Source organism: Amphiura filiformis, chromosome 5 (genome assembly GCF_039555335.1).
Source record: "Amphiura filiformis chromosome 5, Afil_fr2py, whole genome shotgun sequence".
Classification (NCBI taxonomy): domain Eukaryota; kingdom Metazoa; phylum Echinodermata; class Ophiuroidea; order Amphilepidida; family Amphiuridae; genus Amphiura; species Amphiura filiformis.
Genome location: NC_092632.1, coordinates 75,860,139 through 75,885,015, shown reverse-complemented (window position 1 = coordinate 75,885,015; position 24,877 = coordinate 75,860,139). Strand labels below are relative to the sequence as shown.

The following is a 24,877-nucleotide window of genomic DNA, read 5'->3' as shown; positions in this document are numbered from 1 at the left end:
AGACAAGTGACGCAAAACAGCAAAGGCATCATACGTCAGATGCAAACTCAAAACCTCTAATTCATATCTGCTCGCCAAAGGTTTCTTGAATTTTGAGTTCGAGAGTCAAAAGCGAGATTTCACATGGATGACACCTTAGAATCATTTAGCAACTTTTTTCTTTCGTTGCTGTGCACTATCATTTTATTTCAAAACAATCATCAGCTCCTCTGAAATTAGACCCGGATTAAATCTAAATCATCTTATTTATAACATTGCATACCTAGTGAGCACATGTTGATAAATCAACATTAAATTGACGTTGAACCGACGGTTGAAATGACGTTCGTCGGATTTGAAAGTTTGCGTCAACAACAAATCAACGTCCAATCGTCGTTGTATCGATGTCGATGTGCGTCCGCATTTTTCAACAAGATATCGACCAAATTTCGACACAATATCAACTTGATGCTGGAATGTGGTTGAAAGAGGGTCGGTGTTTGGTTAAAGCCATATTATAACATTTGCTGAGGAGAACGCCCTCAAAAAAAATTTAAATTCTGGTTTTTACACGATTGTAATGTACTTTAGTCAATAAAGATACTCTTAAAAAATCAAGACTTTAGGTGCTGTAGTTTTGTCAAAATCCGATATTTTGAATAAAACGATGGAACCGGCGTTTTATTATTACGATGGAAAAATTAGTCGAACACGTATGCACAGTACGCACACGGGATTACAACCGCGGGAGTAAGATGCATGGGCGCTAGTAGTAAATTCCAATTTTCTATGCTTTACGTCACTTATTCGGCTCAAAGGGGACATATCTGACAGTAAAAGCTAACATTTTATGGAAAATAAATACTAATCTATTTTTACAGAAATGTTATAATATAGCTTTAAAGATGGACACAAGTTTTAACCACATTTTAAAATCAGATTGAAATTAGGTTGATGATCGACGAGCTGATGCGTTAACGTAGAATCGTAGAAGTCGACTTATCAACCTGTGTCCCTTGTATGGTTGGTTATAATATTATGGAAAAAATGTATATGGTTTAAAAACGTTCTGTTTCTATATACAAATGCAATGAAATTATAAATACCAAAACAATTAGATTATTTTGGTGACAAACAATTTGTGTAAGGTAGAAAAATGGAATAACTGTATCTCTAAGAATATAATACCTTATCCTATACTCGTAACTCCAAATCTAACCCAAGCATACTAATAACGAACAAGCTATCTGAATACAAAAACGGAATTTTATTTACAAAGGCGCTAAAATAGCTGCACGTGAAACTCACTGAATGTGAATGAATTTTTTTTTTACAAAACCTGCTGTATCTTTTTCAACCAACGATTGTGTTACTTGACGACAGGGGGCTTTTTAAGTTTCTGGATTTTTGGTTTTGGTCCCGTGGTTTCCCGGAGGAGGGGACGTCATAAATTTTTGGAGGGTATGTTCCCCCGTAATTTTAAGGTGGTGGGTCTTTGGGACTGACGGCGTACCGGTAAAGAGGGTCTTTTTGGAGCTGCGAACAATTAAAAGGGGGTGCTTTGGAGCTGCAAACAGTCAAAATCCAATTTTCTTTCTCGGTTTTCTGGTTGAAACTATCATTAAAAAAATCAGAAATGTGAGGAATGGGCAATTTTAGGGTCTTTAAGAGCTGAAAATGATCAAAATCAAGGGTCTTTCGGAGCTGTGAAATCCAAAAAAGTGGACTTTCCGGAGAACATATCCGTATGGTCATTGTCTTAAGTGCCCCCCCCCCCGGTTTCCCATTATCGTAGCTAAGCTTGACTAAAGTTGTTATTGATAGCTTTGTTTCTTTACCGAAAACTTGCAGAAAGTATTATCGGTTTTAGTTTTCGAGTCTTACGTAATCATCTGACGCCGAATCTTCCTGGTTACAAGTCAGCTGATCAAAGTAGACATTAGAAGTCTTTAAATAATGCACTATTATTATATAGGTTATTCAGAACATTTCAACCACGATGGGTTTATCCAGCTTTCAGGCATTGCTAAAAGTTCAGTTTCTGAACAATAGAGAAACCAAAACTGAAAACTTGAAAAGGCCCACTAACTTGAATTGACTTAATTATTTTCGTATAAGACGGGAAGCGATATAATGATTTGCGCACAGTTTATACGTCACTGATTCAATGATACATGTACACATGAGCTCACACGCACAAGATGTGTTAGAAATCATTCAATCGGTGAACTCGGAATAAAACCGGATTTAATATAAAAACCTAAATTTTACTACAATTAAAGCGCTTCAGATTTTTAGTCTTTCACGTCATATTTTAGTACACCATTGGGCATTACAATCATACAAAAATCCTGAAAAATTGAGGGAGCGCTCTGGAGCAAATCACATATTATGTCTTTAGAGACAATTTAGCGAATACTTTTAACACAAAAATTACAATAACGTGTATGAACTGATTCTGTAACCATGGTAACCTTTTATCCAAATAAATGGCAACTCCGATCCAATATGAAGGCAAAAACACCTATGATCAGTTGGCAACTGAACGTCTAATGTCAGAATATGTTCGTCACGTAGAGTAACTAAAACTGAATATTAGGCTATTCCATTTAAAATCCACACTACCCCTGTGGACGATTTTGGAAATATTTTCCACGGGGGAGTATGAATTTCAAATGGAATGAACACATTAGGCAGCTCCATTAGAATTTCATACACCTTCTGAGAAATTTTCAATCTGAATCTTCCACAGTGGGAGGGTGAATTTCAAATAGAGCTGCCTAATGTGTTCATTCCATTTGAAATTCATACTCCACCTGTGAAAGATATTTCCAAAATCTTCCACAGGGATAGTGTTTTTTTTTTTAATGGAATAGCTTATTGCAACAATAACCAATCGCATGGCTATAGCATTTCAGATTGCATCACGAAGTCGGGCACGAAGTCTGCATCTTCCTGGTCGTTATTGGTTTCTTCCGGTGTTTCTTCATCTTTCATCTCAGAATTGGTTTCTTCCGGTGTTTCTTCATCTTTCATCTCAGGATTGACATGGACTTCACTCGGGGTTTCTTCAACTTCCATCGCATAATTGATATGGACTTCATCACTGTACTTGCTATATTAAATAAACAACACCACATTTGATGTCAAATTCAAGTGGTTTTTTTTTAAATTATTACTTTCGTGGTCTGTGCTGTGCGCCTAGCGTACACGAGCGAAAACACAGAGGTGATAAACATTCACGCTGATTGGCTGATCAACGGTCTTGACAACAAGACGGTTTATCCATTGGTTGGTCGCCGCGTAGAAGGGGAGGAGGATAAATCATTTATATGTTTATATTATTTCCACTCAATGCAACCAGACTGTCCGCAGAAGTTTCCCAATGACAGGTTTTTCGCCACTTACATCACGAGTCACTGAGCTGGGCTCGTTGATTTCTCTTCGTCGTACATGAGAATCACTCACAGAGCCAGAGATGTATAGGGTCCACAACTTATAAGTTCCCCCCTAAATACTTTTTAAAATAACTCGAAAAATATTCGACGAAATGCAAACGTGTAAAAAGATATTTTTTTAATTTTTTTTATTTATTACGGTATAAAAATCCAGAAATACAGTCAGAAAACTGAGACATCTGGTTTACAATGCATACATCAAAAAAACATTTTGACAAACAACAACTCAAGAATTTAAAAAATTCACAACTGCAGGAATTGTTGATTTTTGGTAGCGAGTTCTCTTGCATCTAGGCGGGTCAAGTTGTTGAGCATTCCTGAGATTTTTACCGTGTCTTTTACTTTTGGGAGCAGGGAGCATCCTGTTGTGACGCTCTGATTTCAAAATGCTCTCGCCAAAACCTCTAAGGAAATGTTCCCGCCTTTCAACAAGAGAACAGAGCTCAAGCGTCTACAGAGCCTCTGAATACGAGTTGTACTGGTTACCGAGTATTATACGGCAGGCGCGCTTTTGGATAAGTTCCATCTGGTCAGCTTGGTGTTTAGTGATACTACTGTGCCACAGAGGACTGGCATATTCTAATACCGGACGCACGTACATTTGGTAGACCGAGGTCAGATCACTAGCAGAAGCTCTGAATCGCTTAAGAACATAGAGCATGTACATTCTCTTTGAAGCCTTTGTAATCATTTGACCAACTTGGATATCCCACTGGAGATTGTTTTGAATTGTGACTCCCAGAAGTTTCATACTGTTAGTGGTATCGACCTTCTTGCCATTGATAGTAAAAACTGGAAACTGGGGCTCATTTCTTAGAGAGCAAACATGCATAATGTGACATTTCTCTGGCTTGGGAACCATGTCATTTTCATTGAACCAAGTCCCAAGTTGGTTAAGATCATTTTGCAACTGGGAGCTGCCTTTGGACTTCACACAAACAATTTCCCCAAGGGTTAAATCGTCCACATATTTCCACCGCAGCGGGGCATCAATGGCAGAGTCATTTGCCACAGCAGAGAAAATTATGGGGCCAAAGTTGGTCCCTTGCGGAACACCGCCCCATACGTGGAGAGATGTAGACGACTTGCCTTGTATCCTAACAGTCTGTTTACGATTGGTTAGAAAATTGCATATAACCGGTATTATAGATCTACGAACACCAATATCAATCAATTTCGTGATTGCTACATTATGGTTGATCCTGTCGGTCGAAGGCCTTAGTAAAGACGATTGCACATAATGACGCATAATGGCCTGGCTTATCAACTCCTCTAAGGACTGTGTCGACAAGATCAATCAAATAATGCGTGGAGGAACTATATTGCCATATTGTTTGGGGTCAATATGCGGAGAAAAATCCTCTAAGGTCCAGTCAGCCAAGTATTTTTCAAAAATTCTACCAAACAACTTCGTGAGACTTATAGGCCTCAGTTTATCCAGAGTCTTGGCATTTTTAACCTTAGGGACTGGCGTAATTGACGAAGTTTTCCAAACCCCTGGGAATATACCCTCATTCAGACATGAATTAAAAATGTGAGTGAGTGGTATTGTTAGTAAGTAACCTTATTTGTTTTACACATATGGACCAAATTATAGCGTCACACGTCATTGCGTTCAGTCACAATGGTTCATTATGTAACAAAGAGACCGTTTTAAACAGTGTTAATAGTGGCACCTGAGTCCATAGGAGTCAGCTCTCAAACAATACAGTAGGCCAGGTCTATTCATGTGTTTGTTAAAGAAAACCTGACTGCTATGGACTCAGGTGCAACTTTTAAAACGGCCTCTTTTCTTACACGTTAACTATTGTGACTGAACGCAATGGTGTGTGACGCTATAAATTGATCCACAGAGGTAAAACAAATAGGGCTATACATATCTTTTTACATTTTTATATTTCGTAAAATATTTTTCGACTTATTTTAAAAAGTGATGTATTATGTTTAATCACTGTTAATATGACGCACGCGTCCAGCTGTTACGATCATGTACAATTTTAATCGAAATTTAAAAGTGTTTTACCATAAGCAAGTCAGAATAGATAAGGAGACTCGTTTAAATGCCAATTCAGTATGTACGCACTGTTATACCGTAAAAACTCGATAGTTAGCATATGTGCTTACTATCGAGCCCTTGTTTCAAAACATGCAAACACGAAGAGCCCCATCCAAAAAAGTGTAAAGGGTTTTGAGCAAATCATCAATACACATAATCATATACGAACAAGTAAACCTGCAAATGTGTGTCTCAACCCCAGTTGGTAAAGCGCCGGACTTTGGTACAATTTCAGGTTTTCAAAAGCGCTCGATAGTAAGCACATATGCTAACTATCGAGTTTTTACGGTAAGTCATAAAAGTTATAGGCTAATTGAAACAAAATAACGTTAATTACTTGTTAGATGGAGCAAAAGAGCCAGTTGAACTTTTTGTGTGATGCTTCTTACACAGAACACATGCCATGATGATGCAGATCACAAGAACGCCACCCAAGATACCAGCTCCAACGTAAATCCAAAATAAATATTCTGAAATGGTGAAAAATATAGTGCTATTAGACTTTCACAACTAACTATTAAAACTTTCGTAAAAACTCGTATCATATCGTCGCTGTTTTGGCATACTGTCGTATGACGATTTTTGGGCAAAATGAGTTTCAAAATCTATGAATGAAACTCTATATATTCACAAAGTTTTTAGACTTTTTGAGACTGTAATTAGTTAATGATATGGCACTAATTAGTATGATACGACATGGTTTTTATGTAACCCCCTAAATCTTCGTTCTGTGTTTTGGCATACAGTCGTATCATAGTCGTATCATGATACGTCGCCATAGGCCACCGTGCAGTTTCTTATTGTTTGGACATACTGTCGTATCAGTATACATGGCGTATCATATATTAATGCATAGGTTGTCAAATTGTGCATATTTTGGCAGATTAATTACTTCTAATTAGTGAATGAATATAAGTTTGTATTATGTTGAGAACAAAGACAGATATATTATTGATTATATTCTTTGATAATAATATTTCATATTTTACTTTGGTGCTCTCCAGTGGGTCTTCAAAAATTGGAAAAACGACGAATCATTATGTTGACTAAGAAAGAAATACATGTACATATCTAACCTAATAATAACCCCGACCCAGGAATGGTTTAAGGGATCTAGAATGAGCGTTTATGGCGTTTCGACAGTATTTTTGTGGGACATGAGAGCACCTCAGACGTATCGAATTGCATTCTGAATACGAAGCATGTCTTTCTGATATCAAATAATTTTCATTTTTGAAATTCACGATATAATACAAATTTTATGACAAATTATTAAAATTTTATATTTGTCAAATTTTTGATATATAACAGTCCTCGAAATAAATTTTATAAATCTAATGATATATTCTTAAAGTGTATGTAGCTGGGAGGAAAAGCCGACGATCAATTGAAAATTTTGACCTTTTATATTGAAGATATGGATTTTTCCCAAAAGACCTATTTTTTGGGTGTTTTTTTTTTTTTTTTTTTTGAAAAAAATCCATATCTTCAATACGAAATTTTCAATTGATCGTCGGCTTTTCATCCCACCTACATACACTTTAAGTATAAATCATCAGATTTATAAAGTTTACTTCAAGTTCTGTTAAATATCAAAAATATCAATTTTTAATGATTTGCCATAAACTGTGTATTACATTGAGAATTTCAAAAAATCAAAATTATTTGATATCAGAAGGACATTCTTCGTATTCAGAATGCAATTGATGTGCTCTAATGTCCCACAATACAAGCTAATACATACTGTCCAAACGTTCATACCCCTTCCCGTAATGAACACCGACCCATCTATTTTGTCAAGCCTTACTCTACCTTTAATTTGTGTTTATTCTTCTATGCTTTGTACTGAAATTGCCATGTCATCGATTTTAGTCTTAAATAAGCTTAAATAAATAATAATAAATACTTTATATTAATTTGATATGCAGAAAAATTTATCACTTCACATTCACCTGGTTTGGTATCACCAACAAACGTAAACGAAGCTTGGAAACCTCTATAATTATAAAGCTCATCGGATTTGAACTCGAGATAGAGATATCTCCCCGAACTTCGTATCGGCTCAGGGACATCGTCCAAAGATCCACAGAACACGTCGATGAACTGACTTTCATCAGCTTCCGGCCCGTCGTAAACACTCAAATAATCGAATGGACACCCAGGGAAGTCATAATATGACTTATCATCAAAGTAATGCGAAGAGAATGATTCCAAACTTGGTTGGATTTCCAAATCTTGTATTTCAAGTTGTACACTCATATCGGTTGGCGCTTTGATACGGTATTGGCATTCAACATTACTAGGGTAGTCGTCGGGATAATTTGGAGAGTTTATTGTTCCCTGTCCTGTCAGTTCTTGGTTACAAGTCCACGCAGATTCTGAAATAATGGGTGTTTAAAATAGAAAAAGGTTTGATGTCAGGTGCGAATTAAATTGTCTGTAATTTCGTCACATGCCAGTGAAAGAAATTTCTGATGCTGGTCAGACGTTTGTAGCTTTGATCACAAAGTCACATAAAATGATAGTTTTGGTGTACATTCACTACAAAATCTCTAAAAGTAAGCATTTTTGACATCAGAAAACCAAGTTTCTTCCCATTTTTTGGAACGGGTTAAATTTGATTTGTAGGAGACTTTCCAAAAATGTTGACTTTTACAACAACAACAACAACAACAACAACAACAACAACAACAACAACAAAAATCGTACTTTTACTCCGTCGGTACATTTGTCAATTGCCGGCGGTCTCGGAAAGCTATGCCACTGCTTATATGTAATGAACATCTTGAACTCTTTGAATTTATAACATTACACCATTAATAGCCACGATATATTTATTCAGAAAGCTCCTAATATGATTACATTTTTTTGTTTCACGGTGAGATGAGAACAATCAAGAGATTGAGATGATGGGTCACCGGCAATCGATTTAGCACTCTTGTGCAACGGTGGTGCGACAGGAGTTAACTTTTTCTCTGCATTATTGTAAGAGCGGTGACTCGGATTTTGGGTGAAAGCAACTCAGCCCCGAGTCATTTAATGGTCTTCTGATTGTTGGTCTCATAAGAAGTCACTCGAATCTTCTCTATTTATTTGTTTGTAAAAAATCTGACCTTGCTGAAATAAAAATACCGTTATCTACTAATCAAGGTATTAACAGAAGTTTCTATTACTAGATAGTGCTGACGAATTAGCGCCAAGATAGCGGTTTACCTCCAACCCCATCCCCACCTCCCGCTTTCAAGAGCTCAGGGAGAGAAAAGGGGTATCATGCTTACCAAATGTATATTCTGCAATAAAGCCATACTTATTTGGGTCTATTGTATTGAAATCCACTCTCACCAAAGAGTTCTCAACAACCACTGGGTCGTCAGGATTGAGGTCATTCAGACAACGTTGGAATCGAACCGGTGACGTTAGCTCCGTTCCAGCCCGTACTACTACTTCATTAGTAGCATTAGGTGAACATGGTTCCTCGCTCTTATGAATGGTAAGAAATCCTACAGAAACTCGATTAGTGTGTTCGCTACCAATAATCCAGTAGAAGCTTTCAGCGATAGATTCAGGAGAAAACGCTGACAACCATTTCGGAGTCGCGAATCTTCCAGACGGTGATGTTAATGTGCTTCCTGGTGCTATAAAAGGGGTCAAAGTTGAAATAATCTCGATGTTTAAAACGAAGGAAAAATTGTACTTTTGAAAATTCTTGCACACGGTAGTCCATGCATTTAATTCAAAAACCCTTCACTCTGACTTACTCTTTAAAAAGGAATGACATCTAAATGATCTTAATACTTACGAGGCATTTTTTCTATTTGAAAGTTTACGACATTTACATCATCCGTTGATTCAAGTTGAAAATCGTTTCCCGCCAAATAACACATCGTCTGCGCCCCAAACTGAAAATCAAATGCTAAACAAGTCACATCCTCCTGCGTCAAACACAGCGTAGCGCATTCATTTTCATCTTCTACTTGTACCGAGACATTCACCGAGGATGGTGTTAGCCGAACGTACGGAAACGGATCAAATACTGCCAGGATATCGTCTGTAGGCAAATGACAAATATTGGTAGCATGAAAATATTTTGCCAGCGCAAAGGGTAACTAAAAAAGCAGAAGATTCATTAATAAAGCAAAGTCCGTACTGGTCGTTTTCTCAAAATTCGTCTAGAGACGAAGCTTTGAAGAAGGCTAGTGGGCTAGCATGACATATGTCATTTGTATGACATATTCATTTGTTTAAAATCTTTGATTGAGGAAGCTACATGAAATAAATGGATGCGCACAAAACCACCCATAAGTATAATGATGTATATTCTATTCGCACATAAGTAATTTAAATTTTATAGAGTTCCTTCAGAGCTCCCCATAGTAATGCAATAATTCTTTCGAACAGACGAAATTGAGACCAAAAAGCACTTTGTAAAAAAAATGTGGCACGAAGCTCGAATAATAATGTCAGTTTATTAACCAATAACACAGGGCTTCCAAAACCTTTGTTCCTGTGACCAAATTTCATAAGAAAATTTGGTGCGATCCACAGCATAATACAAATGCTGTTAATTTCGTAACCTTATCAGCGGTGTACCGGGCACATTATTTCCAAAGGGGGGGGGGAACAATTTCCAAGTCATTATCCCGCTGACCGCTTGCTAGAATGACTTTAACGCGACAATTTGCAATTTTAATGCTAAAATGGGTAAAAATGAAATTACCAATACGATGGTACCCTGCACTTTAATGCACGGAGAGTATTTTTTTGATTTTTTTTCCTGGAAGTCTCACGACCCCTTTTTGGAAGAGGCCTCGACCCCAAAAGGACCGCGATCCACAGTTTGGGAACTACTGCATTAAACAAGATACAATAGTACAATTCATTACCACAGTATAGCTCGTCTGAGCCATCAGAACATCCATCAAGGTACGAGTTACACTTTAATTCGTAATCAGTGCACCATCCATTCAAACATTTAAATTCTTCGTAACTGCAAACATACTCTGTAAAGGAATAAGACACTGCACTTTACATACATTGTTAATAAGGTGATTATCTCTCTCTATGTTTTGTCTTCGTCAACTTCTTAAATTCTCATCATTTTTAGATGATAAAAAACTTAATATGTTCAGTCAAACATATTATTATTATTAATAATAATAATAATAAATGTTTTCGAAACACAGGCTTGATTTCCGGTGTTTCGGAAAGTCTGAGGCGTGTATTAAGATCCCATGCCATTGTAACCCATGTTAAGCCCCAGAACACTATACGTTCCCTTCTTGTAGCTCCCAAAGACAAGACCGACAAGCTGGACAAATCGGGGGCCGTCTATGGCCTCAAATGTTTAGACTGTTCTTCATCATATGTAGGGGAAAGTGCCAGACCATTAAGAACACGTACAGACTTGACATTTAATATGGAATATTTTTCGCAAAATTCCAAGACTGGTCTGGACGGAGTCTGCATAGACCGCACGGGATAAATATTAATTGGGGTGTGTCGGGAGATGGTGTAAAATAATTGTTTGATAGAAAGTGTGCTTTCCATACGTTTACATTATGATGCTCATGATGTAGAAAATTTGCCTAAAATGGCGGATTTAGGGAGTCTGAATTTGAGCTTTGTGGGAGACACAATTTTGAACTTTATGCAACATTATTCTGTTATTATCAAATTTAGAGGAGTTTGAGGTGACATTTCTTAAACTTCGTCAGCAACTTGCATTCATCACAGCTGAAATACACTTACAGCGTACCAAGGAGAGGAGCTTAAAAATAGGGCTCTTAAAAGCTGTACGTACTCAAAAAGTTTGAATGCAAATGTTATAAACTTACGATACAAAACAACTGTACGGATTCCTGGTTGTCCAATGAACTCACACTGTTTCTTTGTGTACAGAAAGTTTATAACATCTGGCCCCAGGGGACCATTCAAATTTTCTGAGTGCGTACCACTTTTAAGAGCCATATTTTTAAAGCTCCTCCCACTTTCAAAACCGGTAAATGACAGGTGCATTTCAGTTCTAACGAACACTTATTGGTGTTTAGGTTCAGTAAAATCGCCTCAAACCTCACTAAATTTGATAATATCAGAATAATGTTGCTCAAATTCCGAAATTTTACCCCAACAAAGATCAAATTCAGTCTCCTTATATCCGCCATTTTAGGCTAATTCACTACATTATGATCGCCATAATGTAAACTAATGGAAAGCACATTTTCTGGCAAACAATTATTTTACACCATCTTCCGCCCCCCCCCCAATTAATATTTAGACCATGCCCTTTATGCAGACCTCTACCAGATCAGTCCCCAGTTGGTGAGCACATCACTAAGGATCACCATAGCATCGACTGGGATGGCGTACGCATTCTCGACCGTGAAGAAGACTGGTTCAGGAGAGGGATCAGAGAAGCGATCCAAATAAGGAGAACTGGCAGCGACCTCAACAGAGACCGGGGGCGCCATGATCTTCCAGTTGTTTACAACAAGATTTTGTCACTTGACCAAAACCAATCAATATCTGGTAGTCAAGAGGCAAGTCAAGTGGAATAATCTCTTCAGTGGCTAAAGAAGACCTGTAGATGCAGGTCGCAAGCTACCACAGCTCTGCAAATAGTAAGTCTTGTGACTTGTTTTAAATCAACTACTGTACTGAGGCTTGATTTTGTCTTTTACATTTTATGTAAGTATCTGACTGGTTCAGGGTATGGAAATGACTTCGCTAGAGTGGCATACTGTCACCGTGTATCTTTAATGTCCACTCTGAAGATATTATGAAACTGGGTTCGTAGAAGGATTGGAGGGGGGAGGAATAGGTTTCGTTGAAGTCAAAACTACTAATCTCCGATGCATCGACGACACCACCGTCGTCTGCGTAAGTAGAGATATGGTTGAACTGTAAGGACAGCTTGTCAAGTAACAAACCGTGAAGAAGGATCTTTTTCTGAATGCAAAGAAGATAATTGCCATCGTAAAAGCAAGAGTGATAATGATATCACCAGGAAGTGTAACAGATCAAAAAAGCAGGTTGAGATCGATGGGAACAGAAGCGATAGCACCACTGAAATTAAACAGTGGTTGGCTATAGAAATTAACACTGCCCATAATATGGCAGAAGTGTAGCTTTTTAGTGTAAGGGAGCAAAGCCAAAGTTTCGTCCCCATTTGTCAATTTTTCTATTTTTGTCATTTTAACGACACTTTACTCTTTGCCGTCCTCATTTTCGTCACAGACAATTTCAAAGAGCTTAAATTGCCGCTTCCTACCCTAATATTTGAGTCCTAAGTTTTAACTAAAAATAGCAAGCACATCGATGCTTTCGAAATTTAGTGCTGTAGACGACTTCTCAGAGCGTACACAGATCACCTACAAGCATCAAATCAACCGATTAAAAATCCAATGATCAATGCTCGATTTATGTCTTGGATTCATGGACTACCAAAAGGCATTTGACTCAGAGCATAAGGAAATATGTGATGCACTGAGAAAGATTGGAGGAAATGAAAGTTACATCCAAGAAGGCATAATACACCGATGCCAGAATACAGATGATGTTTCCAGAGCGATGTGAATATAATATAGAGAGTAATTTTGTCACCAAAGACTTCTCCGACTGTCCTGGCAAGACAAAAGGACTATGACAAAATTTGATCATATCTGATATTGATGAGCACCATCAGATACAGAAAGGTTCTGAAGTTTCCATCTGTGGTCACAAAATGATTATTTAACTATGTCAGCTGCCACATATTCATGCCAAGAGATAGGGTGACATCTCGCGAGAACCACAGCAGTGCCTATTTGAGCACCATTTAAGCTCATCTGGCAATGTCTGGAGAGAGATAGGGGAGAGAGTACTAGGTATTTATTATATATTTCTCTTTGGGTATTTTTTGGAGGGTGGGTTTTTTTGTTTTTTGTTTTGTTTTGTTTTTGTTTTGTATTTGCCCTCATCCTTATTGATTGCACCTCATTTTCTTGAGGAAGCTTTTTTAAATGATAAACTTTTAATGAAAAAAGATTTTATCTTACCTTCCGGGTAACCGCCTTCAAATACTGGTTTGATCCAGTCTTCAAATGCTGTAACTCTTGTATAAACTCCAGGAATATTTGGTCTCGCACAACCATATCCCCAGCTGACAACGCCTGGTAAATACCACGTGTTATTAACCAGTGATACCATTGGACCGCCACTATCACCCTATGTTGCAAATAATACACAATGTTGGAATAACGATGTCCGAAAAACCCAAACTGTCTGGGCTAGCCTACTAAGATCTACTACTTTCTTATTTATTTATTTTATTTCCGCCTTTGTTTGCTTAAAATGCAACACACACTGTTGCTGCCAACAATGTAATAGCGTGTGTGAAAATTGCCCGGGGGGGGGTCAGTCCAATTGTGGCCTGTACACCATCCGCGATGATGAAAACGCGTAAAAGGGTAGTTTTTTCGTGGGTAGGCACGATACGCGCGTATCGTGTTTAGGGTATCAAAAACATGAAAAAACAGAAAAAGGGTAGCAAAATTGCAATGGCTAATACGCGGAAATGAAATTTAGGGTATGAAATTTGATGCAAGAAATAAAATCCCTGTTTAGGGTATCGTTTTAGCCAAGGGTTAAATCCTTGTTTAGGGTGCTTTTCAAAAGTTGATTATCGCGGATGGTGTACAGGCCACAATGGGAGTGACCCCACCCCCCCCGGGGAAATTATCTACCAATACCGGGACTGTACACTAGATTTGTATAGACGAATCCGATTTCCTGCATTCCTACCAGAATAATGTGTAAAATTCGGCAAAAAAGCGACTAGTTCGTACGACAAGCTGCTCATCAAAGTAACCTGTCTGGCTTGAAAATAACCCGTCCGTATATTTGATGTGTAACTTTGTTTTTAATGTATCGGTCCTCAAGGTCTTAAGGTCCGTTCATACTACCACCGCATTTGCGATGCGTTGCTTTGCGATGCGGTGCATTGCCGCACTGCATCGTACTGCAAACTACTGCATTGCGATATCGCAATAAAGTTGAATACATTTTAACTTGGAAATGCGACGAGTTGCGTTGAGTTGCGGCAAAAAGTAATCGATATATCGGCATCGCCAACCAACGCATCGCAAATGCGGTGGTAGTATGAACGGACCTTTAGTGTCTAGTTACAATAGTGGACAAAATCTTCAAGGTGGGCAAAATTTCAAAATCTTCCAGCTGACCCGCTACCAAAATGATTTCACCGCTGAAATGAGACGAACTAAGGATAATTGCAGCCAATAAAGGCCAAACGGAAGATAAACATCCCTACTTGGTAAATTTTGTCCTCGTATTTCGGCGGTCGGTACGCCACTACTAGTAGTGGCAAGATTTCATGGCGTCCGTCGGACGGGCTGGCTAGGACGACAAAGTAGTCCGTCTCGGACACTGATTTTACACACTGATTCCTACACCTTAATGGCAGACATTGCTGGGTCCCATCCCACCTGAAATATGAAATGATGCAGCAGCCTTGGCAGATATATATATATCCAACCATTTATAGTCACAACACCAGTTTGGTGCGAATGGAACCCAGTATGGTCGAATGAATGCTGACCATCACTTGGCTCGCTGGATTCGTCTATATACGTTGACATAACCACAGGTAGAAACATTATGATCGTAGAGCAAACAATTAGATCACCTATAATTTCAAACAATACCAAAGTTCTGACGTGATATCATCTTAGGCGAGGTTTCTAATCGTGGTATACATATCACCTATGTATATACACCTACCTGACATGAGTCCTTACCGCCTTCAGGAAATCCTGCACACAACATATTGTCTGTGATTGGTTCTGGGTCATATATCTCACTGCATGTTTCTTTATCTACGATGGGTACTTCTACTTCCAACAAGTCATCACTAGTAGGACCTAATGTAGCAAACAAAACCAAAAGACACTTCCAATATATAATTGAACAATGTGTATATTAGCGTGTAAAGCCTAAACCCTTTCCTAACCTCACAAACCTCCCCTTTCCCCACCAGTCATTCAGCGTTTTTCTATTAAACATACGGTATAATAAAGAATCATTCCGGCTTAGAGATTAAACCGGAATATTCCTGCTCAACGTGATTTTCTACTGCGCTAAATACCGGGTAAAATACCCGATGCCGCTGATATCATTTGCATATTTGCCGGTTGTCATCCACCCCCCCCCCCCACAAGGCAATTAAACCAGTGAAAGCTTCGATACTCTACTGTGGCGAACCGGAATGTGGTTTTCTATTGACGAAAGCCGGCTCTTCTCTCATCCGGAAAAATCCTAGTTTTTGGAGGATAAATGCCGGCGAAATAGCGGAGAAAACTTAGCCGGCATTCGCGGCCAAATACTGGAGGACGGCATTTTCTACTGGTAATTTATAACCCCCAAACCGGATAAAAGCCGGCCTTTTACTTCAATAGAAAACGCTAAATGTTGGCCACTGCTCCGGGGCACTGCTATGCGCACTTAAGCAACATTACATGATTTAACATTGTTTGTATTGGGGAAAATGAGAGGGGGTCTAACAAGTTACATTGAAAGTGTCCCAACACTTTTGACTACCATTGTAGGTGATGTTTTTGTTCGCTTACGTTAGTGTTTGAAAATTCAAGTTTACAAGGATTATAAATACCTCCTTCAGAAATGGCTCCCCATCCTGAAATTGTGCATAATGTTCCAGCATCGAATAAAGAACTCATATCAGCACCAGGGATACAAACCGTTCTTACATAGTCCGTTATGAGAACAGGGTGCGTCAGCTTCATGAGAGCAAGGTCCCAATCATCTTCAGACTGTAAATAGTTTGGATGGATGTATACACTTTCAACTTCTGCGTATTGTTCATGTCCTGACATTTCAAGTAGATTGTTTGTACCCAGTAAATACTTGTAAATGAAAGGTTCGCTGATGGTAGATCTGACAAAGAACGGGAAATCGTTTTTTCATAGTAAGTATAAACATGGATTTTAAACTGAGTAGAATGGCGTGTTTGAAGAGCATTATCATTTTAGATTTAGTATAAATATTTCGACTATAATAGACTATAAAAACAGTAGAATCATAGTCGAAGTCTATTATATTTTGTATTTAATGTGATTATAACTATGTATCTTTATTCCTTACATGCAATGAGCAGCAGTTATAATCCAATCAGGACTAAGCGAAGACGCGCCACAATTAAAATACCAATCTTCTAACGTGGTATCGTAGACAAGATGTGCTGCCTGCCACGGCCACTCGCCTTCTTGGGCTTCTTTGCCACCGACGATTTGTTGTTCAGGATCTAAGTTGACAGTCTGGATTCCACATTCTATTGGGATGTTACTTTCTGTTGTCAGTGTTGAACATAATAAAAAGATTATCATGAGAGATTGTGGAAATAACAAAAAAATCCTTCAATATCGTCGGTCGTAACACAAAGTGGCGTAAGGTGATTTTGGTAATTTTCATGAAATTTGTTCCAACGGTTTTAAACATCAAGTTCGTCAAGTACACCAAATAAGAATGCTCAACTATACTTAATTATTCAATTAATAACTTAATTAATAATAAATTGACCTATGTTAACAATTCCGTAAGAATACAATATCTAAGTCCGTTTCACAAACTAACGGGCAAACGAGCCGAAAAAAAAAATCTTCCGTTTCACATAATGACGGATGATGTGGCGTAAGGTACACAAAGACACCGTAAGTCCGATATTCTTGAAAATTACAACAGCTTCTAGCGCCAACAAACTATTTGAATAATTCATTATCCGGCAGTGTAAAAAATTAAATGAATTATCAACCTCATAGTTGGTTATTTTGTTTCAACTGACAACTGCATTTGTAGAAAATGGCCGCCCTCTTGGCGTATTGTAAAATATTATGCAACAATTACAATTGAGGCTTGTGTACAATTATACGAAACTTTTTTAAATGTGTAAAAAATCTATTAATCATTTTTATAGTCACTTACCATTAATGAATTCGAAGCTTGCATTGAAACCATAGTCGACAATACCATCACTGTTTGTCGTGAAGCGTAAGAATAGGTTGCCACTTGTAGATTGCATTTGAGATGATATGTAATTCCCGCAGAATGTCCCGATATAATATTCTGAATCATCTCTGGGCGCATCATACAAAACCAACGAATCACTGACACACAACCCGGATATTTGTAAATAAAAATCATGAAATGTTAATCTGACTTGCAACCCTGACGGAGCTGTTAGGTTTACACACCAGTCGATGTTATCCGGATAACGATCCGGGTATCCGGGTGAGATAATGTAACCATCTGGGAGAGAAGACTCGGTTTCACATGATGCTGTGTATTGGGACGAAGTGAGATTATATTTTTAGTGAATAGTAATTATTTGGTATCAAGCAAGTCAATTTTAATATAAATAATATTATATTTTCAATATCAGCTGTACTTCAGTAAATCGGACCCATACGTTCCAATATCTGTGGACCCATTTATTTTCCTGTGCATTGTTTGGGGGCCCGCTACGGCGGACCCCTTATTTGGCTTGACTTTGCAAAAAGCTTCTAATTTCGGTTTTGCTAGATTTACTTCGCAACTGTTTTGCTTAAAAGTATGCCCAGCTTAGAAATAAAAACACAACTTGCTTGGTTTTTATTTCATTCTTGTTTACTAGTATGCACGGATGAAATCTTGTGCGCATAGGCCCGTTATCCTTTGTTTAAAATACAAAATTAATGGACTCATAAAAACACCAGATAAACCGATGGCGCTGTGCAGCTTTGGCTGTTGGTGCCAGCGAGGGGAGGGGAAACAGGCGCTTGGTGTGTTTTCATGGTTTCGTTTTGCGGATTGGGATATGTTAATAATTTTGGGTTGCTTAGAATAAATGTATTTTTTAATAAACATTGTCAGTGCAATAATACATCTGTTTAAATGAATGAAATGAAAGGTACTTTGTAAAAGCAAACTAATTATTCTTGTCTTCTATACTATCAATCATAACAGTCTTACCCCTGCTTAACGAAATTCAACAATATTCAATATCCAATGCAATATCCTCACTACAATAAATACAAAACTCCCCCACCCCACATGATCACAAATTGACACGGAAGCTTCATACCATTCATTTCAATACAATTTAATTCAATCCAAAACGGTCCTGTCATACACCTTCCCTACTCAAACACATATCTTTTGCATTTAATCATCTTCCCTCTATTCTAGAAAAAAATCATTCTAATACCAAGTCTAACAACCATGGAATTCACCACATCACGACCAAGCTCACATTGGGCGCCCCATTCCTTTTAAAGGATTTTTATCAGTAAATAATCATTATCTTGGGCACACAGAGTAAAGCGAAACTACAAAGCTAATAGCATTCAAAAGTTTGGATTTGATAACAGGAGAAACTAATATTTAACTGTTTGCGTGGTTTACTTCGCTAAAGCTGCCCTCACGAAGTAAACCACTCAGACGACGCGGACGTATCGTTGTTAATCGGTGATGAACAACGGTGAAACATGATAGAATATTGATATCAGCAATAAAACTGAATAAAACGGCCATCTTTATCCGATACTTCCAAAATACTGAATTCAACTTGTAAGCGTGATACGCACACAGATTCCAGACATGACGAATTTTACTCGCTCACGCGTAACGCGGATGTGCGCTGGCGTTCGCGTATGCGCTTACTGCAAAAGTGTGGATTCATCACGGATTAACAACGGTTGGCTCCTGTACAAAAGTATAGGAAGAGTTGTTGAAAGTTATTTCAACAACTCTTCCTATACCTTTGTACAGGAGCCAACAGTTGTTAATCCGTGATGAATCCACAGTCCAATAGCGTATACGCGAACGCACGGTTACGCGTACGCGTTACGCATGAGCGCGTAAAATTCGTCGTGCCTGGAACGTATGCGTAAACATGAACTCTCTTATGTTAGTAGTTGGCGGTAGCAGCTAAATATTACTGCTTTATTCTTTAGTTTTCTTGCCGATATCAACCGAGGAATACCGCGATCTTCTTGTAAGGTTGAGTGGCAATGACAAATGGACATTCCGAATGAAAGAATCAGTGTGAATTAGACATCTTTAGCTTGCGTCCGGTCCGTCTGCGTGGTTTACTTCGCTCGGGCAGCTAAAACTGCCCTCGCGAAGTAAACCACTCAGACGACGCGGACACATCGTTGTTAATCGGTGATGAACAACGGTGAAACATGATTGAATCCCTACATGGATTATTGATCAATTCAGGAAACCCATATGAAAATTATTTTCATTTTAAATTTTAAAGTACCAGAGTAACATCGCTTGTTTGGTTTTATGCTATATACTATATGCAATGGAAAACATAAATTCTACCTTTTTTACAGTATCAATAAAACCATTATTAGTTCCTTTATAAATTTGATATTATAATCCACAATTCGCTTTAGACGTAATGTAATAGTATAGTATTAATTAATAGCAATGGGTCAAGACAATTTTTGGATGTATACTGCCCTGCACTAGACGTACGCTGCACCTTTGAATCGCACGACAGATTATAAAAAACAATATTATCCTTTCACTCGCATATGTAGGTTAAATACCGCTAATTAGAGCTGAGCAGTGCTCGAAAATAGAGGGACTATTTTCTTGCAAGGCATCTGAAAAACGTGCTTAAATATCGCTGAAAAATGCCAAGCCGTATAAACAAAAATATTAATTTCAGAGTAACATGCAGAAGTGATATTATTTGAAATTATGAAATTCCTCCAAATTCATCCGCTGCACATCGATTTCCCCACCTAGCTGGTGTGATCCTATCTAGTCCCAAAAAGGATGTCGCACTGTAATATGGTCTAGTACACTTTCAGTGGTTTGAAACAAACAAAAAAGTCTCAGATCATCATACAATTTTCATCATTTGGGATTAAAACCTTCTATTCTTAAATGATAATTTTTTTTCATTGTGAGAGATCCATGTGTGAGAAAATCGTGCTTGAAATTACTTATTGAAACTGAAATGTAGAGAATTAGTGGTATTGAACTGGTATTAGTGTCTTTGAAAAGAGCGGCATTGTATTAAATCTATTAGTTGTACACAGACATGGCAGGTGATGAGTGCAGCCCGCTTATAGTAGTGACCCATCATTATGGTAATTAATACTGTTACATCAATACTTCTGCGGCGAATTAACTGCTAATTGTAAACATTATTGTTATGCCTATCATAGTAGATATCATCATCATCATCATCATCATAACATCGGCAACGACATCATCAGCAGCAGGAGCAGCAACAGCATCATCATCATCAAATAACTATACTGTTAAATAAGCCAAACCGTGTCTTCTCAAAAGTACACCCCTCCCCTAAGCTGACCCCTTCTCCAGGGGTTGAGTCACGTCAAGACAAAAAAAAATTTCAACTTACCCAGTCCCGAAGCATATAAGTTAGGTGCAGCACCGAGAACAATCAGTATTACTATGTATATTTCCAGCGCCATAATTCAAGCCGAAAATTCAAGTTGTAACTTCAATAATTTGCAGACAATCGGGAAGATTCAGGTTCACAAACATGAGGAAGGAGAGGCAAAGATGAATAATGACACGATTTTATATATACATATTTAGACAAAGCATAGGGGACCTGTAGTCAAACATTGTAGTTGAAACATTGCAATAATTGAAATTGACTCTCTTTTTTTCAAATAAGCAATGATAAAACTTTTTACAGATGGAGTTTTTTGGTGTTAAGTACAAATGCATGACATTGCTTATTTTCTCGCTGCCGATTGCTTTACTTATATATTTGGACACGTATAGCCTGGGCATAGCCGGCATACAACCTTATTGCAAGCAAATGCCCCCCCCCCCCCCAAAAAAAAGTGGGCAAAAACAAAGGAAACGGAAAGAAATGAGGGAAAACCACTTTACGCCCCTGTGATCCGCCTCTATATACTAGTATGCTTACCTGCACGTTCCGCATACATGGGTCATTTGTATCTTTTCGTATCAAACCTTTTTGAAATATTTTGTTCTGCCGAGCACCTCATGTGTTTACTGTATTGATTTTGATTACTGTAGTCGATGACATCATTTTTAACCAATCATCAGATGGAATTTTGACTTCATGAAACTTCCAGAAACGAATACGCCTAGGCTGATCTCCACAAGATGGTTAGTAACACTTCACACACACATTGTCGAGTATAGTAAATAGGTCTAACCGACCAACCGTGGGAAGTTATTTTGATGATCTTTTGGACAATATACCTCGGTATTTCTTATAACTTGGAGAATATGTTACGATTCCGGGGAGGGGGGGGGGTACGCTTTACTTACCTTAACAAATGATAGAAGGGTCGGTTCTCCTTATGATCAGCAGTTTCTTGAAGTTGCTAACAACTTCTAACAAACCATGTCCGTACGTAGCCAACTAGTATTGCATATATTTTCATTATTCTGTAAAATGTCCGTGTTTCTTTCATTTTATCAGATGTGCAACTATTATTATATGAAACAAAATTGTAATTAATTAAATATTGGCATAACGACTGTTCAGTGCCAGACGAGGGTAAGTGCAATAGCTGCCATGTGTAGATGAGTACATAAACTGTGTGTAAATTACCAAATGTTCACAGGGCAGCAATTGCACTTACCCAAGTTCTGGCACAGAGCAGTTGATAAGCATGTCCGGGTGCATGGATGGAAGGGAAAAGAGTCGTCATTGCAATATTATAGTCCCGTCAGTGATAAGAAGTGGCAGTCCCTGGATCAACTGAGGCAACACCCCAATAAACATATATGGCAGTATACCGTAACACCTCGTCTACAAGCATATAGAATTCTTTTGATGAAAGCTAAATTAATACAGGCGCCATCCATTGACAGAATTCAAATGTTAGGGAGTATGTGCAAATAAAATTAATTACCGATACCAGTGTATACATTCAAGTATCTCTGCATGACCAATCTTGTATTGTCATATTTACGGCTGTTTCTTATTCATTTAGCTTTCATCAAAACACCACATATGCTTGTAGACGAGGCTTTACGGTATTTGCCTTAATGTGATTTGCAGCTCTTTGCCTTTATTAAACAATCTACCTATAAAAACATAATGAAAGCAAGAAAGATATAGCCTGATAAAATATCGATATGTACATTATCTGCTTAAGCTAAAACTAGCCAAATTGAATCTTACAGAGCTGATGAACTTGCTACTCTATATATGCATTATGAATTAAACAGATTGAAGATCTGAAATTGTTAGATAAGTAGGGGAATTTCAGCTCAGCCAATGACCACTTTTGGTCTGACACTTGGACTTGTTATGTCGAAATACATTCTACAAGTGCCTTCAAAAGCATCAACTCCATTAGCCAGAGAATACTAAGAGCTACATACCGTGGCACTCCCTGGCTAATTGTTACAGTTATTTATACACCAACTGAGGCCGCTACCGCTAGTGCATCAGAAAAGGATGATTTCTATTATACCTCCCTTACAGACCATCTGGAAACACGACCATTGTCTTGTCATTGGTGACTTTAATGCTATTAATTGGTCAGGACAGTCACATATCTCAGCCAATGGTGATTGGACCCCGTTGTTACCACGGTGAAACAAACGTACCAAAATGGGGAGTGTCTGCTGAAACATTGCCAAGAAGCCTAGAAATCACCTTTCGACCTGATTCGTCCTGGAGGCTCAGCTCCGCACACCAAGATGATCAAATCCTCATCAGCAGTAAGTGGACGAACTCCTTGTGAAACTGTAGACCGTACAACTCTGGAGCTGGATTCTGACCGTTGCGAACTCAGTGTACTACTACTTACCACCAGTCTGCGAACCACCAAAGGGGCCCATGCAAGAGGCAACTAGAGGAAGTTGCAAGATGCTGACACTAAGATCAGATTCAGCTTTCAAACCAATTCCAAGCCCTCCAGTGGGACAATACCTCAACACCAGTCACTGAAATGTATGATCTGTACGTTTCAGTAGGATGTCAAAGTTTTGGCAGAGACGGTGATTGAGAAGCGAAATCCCTGTGAAATGCTCAGTTGTGTGTCAGACAAAACTCTGAAGCTGTAGGAGGACAGAGATGCAGCAAAGAAAAGGTACCTAGATATAAAAACCTGGCAGTCGAGAGAAACTTGGAGAAGGCTCAATCAACACGTACATCCTGAATGATTCTTACAGGTCTGACAAACTTGCTTCCCTACAAAATATACGAATGTATATTGATGGTCTACAGGAAGCTGATAAAAAGGGTGACTATAACACCACCTGGAAAATCATCCATAACATCTCCGGTCCGCGCCGGTAAGAACGGAAGATCTAACACAAAGAAGCGTGATGGATTGGCCCGTCCAGTGATAGGAACTGAGTGGAGAGAGTATACCTTTCCACTTTGCTCAATAATGACAATGGATAACATACATCCGATTTCAATTGCCACTACCTACTGATCAGGATATATTTTGTGTTGAGCCGCCCAAATGTGAAATGCCATCGAGAAGGTGAAGAACAACAAAGCTGCTTGGCTGGATTGTGTGATTCTAATGCATTTCAATGTGGCGGAAGAGTCATGGCCAACATCATACACAAATTCTGTGTTGAAGTATTCACAACTCTTACTCCTCTTGAGCAGTGGATCACCAATGTCATGGTTTCATTACCAAAGAAACTAGCAAACATTATCAAGGCAAGGGATGAGTTAAATGGTGGGAAAGAGACGCGTTTTCAGTGCTGATGGTAGTACACTGACGAATGTGTAATGGCAATGAGCTCAATTGGCGGGGAGCAACGACACTGGAAGAACCAGGCCGGATTCCGCCCAGGCAGAAGTTGCTCACACTAGTCAAACAGCAAATACACATTCTTAGAAGAATCATTGAAGCCTTCCAGAGCTTTCAACTTCCACTCACCATATATTTGTCGACTTTAAGAAGGCCTTTGATTCAATCCACAGGAGTGTCATGTTTTCAATTCTGCGCCACTACGGTTTTCCTGAGCCATTGGTTAATTCTATTGGTGTCATTTACAACAATTTGGAGCGTGTTGTAGTGTTATGGTGGATGGAAACATTTCAGGTATCCACCGGAGTAATGCAAGAGAATGTTCTGGCTTAATTCTTGTTCATCGTACTCATTAGACTACATGGTGATTTAAAATAAACTGTACCAAACTTCACCCAATTTTTTATATAATATTTGCGGAGATTGTACATATCAGAAAACTATCATAGAAATCAGTGATAAGTGTTCTGTAGTAGAAATTTTGAATTTTAATAATAAGTGGTTTTAGTCAGAAGATATCACATTTTCAAGTTATCATCCCATTTTTAGACCAACACACGGAACCAAGTTTATCCGTGTTCTCC

The 24,877-nt window shown here is 38.3% G+C and overlaps 1 protein-coding gene across 1 annotated transcript; it reads right to left on the bottom strand.

Annotated features, from left to right (window-relative positions):
* Positions 1–2,883: 2,883 nt before the first annotated feature.
* On the bottom strand, positions 2,884–20,996 carry LOC140152400 (ovochymase-like). Its single transcript, XM_072174706.1, has 12 exons — positions 20,924–20,996; positions 17,482–17,835; positions 16,720–16,849; positions 16,154–16,437; positions 15,268–15,407; positions 13,527–13,695; positions 10,342–10,493; positions 9,293–9,599; positions 8,772–9,128; positions 7,446–7,871; positions 5,831–5,963; positions 2,884–3,094 (listed from the first exon to the last, which is right to left on the bottom strand). The coding sequence occupies exons 1-12, from the start codon at positions 20,994–20,996 to the stop codon at positions 2,884–2,886; spliced, it is 2,736 nt and encodes a 911-aa protein (XP_072030807.1).
* Between the last annotated feature and the right edge of the window lie 3,881 nt (positions 20,997–24,877).

What these genes read in the sequence shown, in the direction of transcription:
- LOC140152400 (XM_072174706.1), bottom strand. Translation starts at nt 20,996, where the DNA reads ATGGCGCTGGAAATATACATAGTAATACTGATTGTTCTCGGTGCTGCA. An exon ending in GCGGTAAGGACTCATGTCAG is followed by an intron (nt 13,696 to 15,267) that starts GTAGGTGTATAT and finishes TTTGCAACATAG; the next exon opens with GGTGATAGTGGCGGTCCAAT. An exon ending in TATTGCAGAATATACATTTG is followed by an intron (nt 7,872 to 8,771) that starts GTAAGCATGATA and finishes CCATTATTTCAG; the next exon opens with AATCTGCGTGGACTTGTAAC.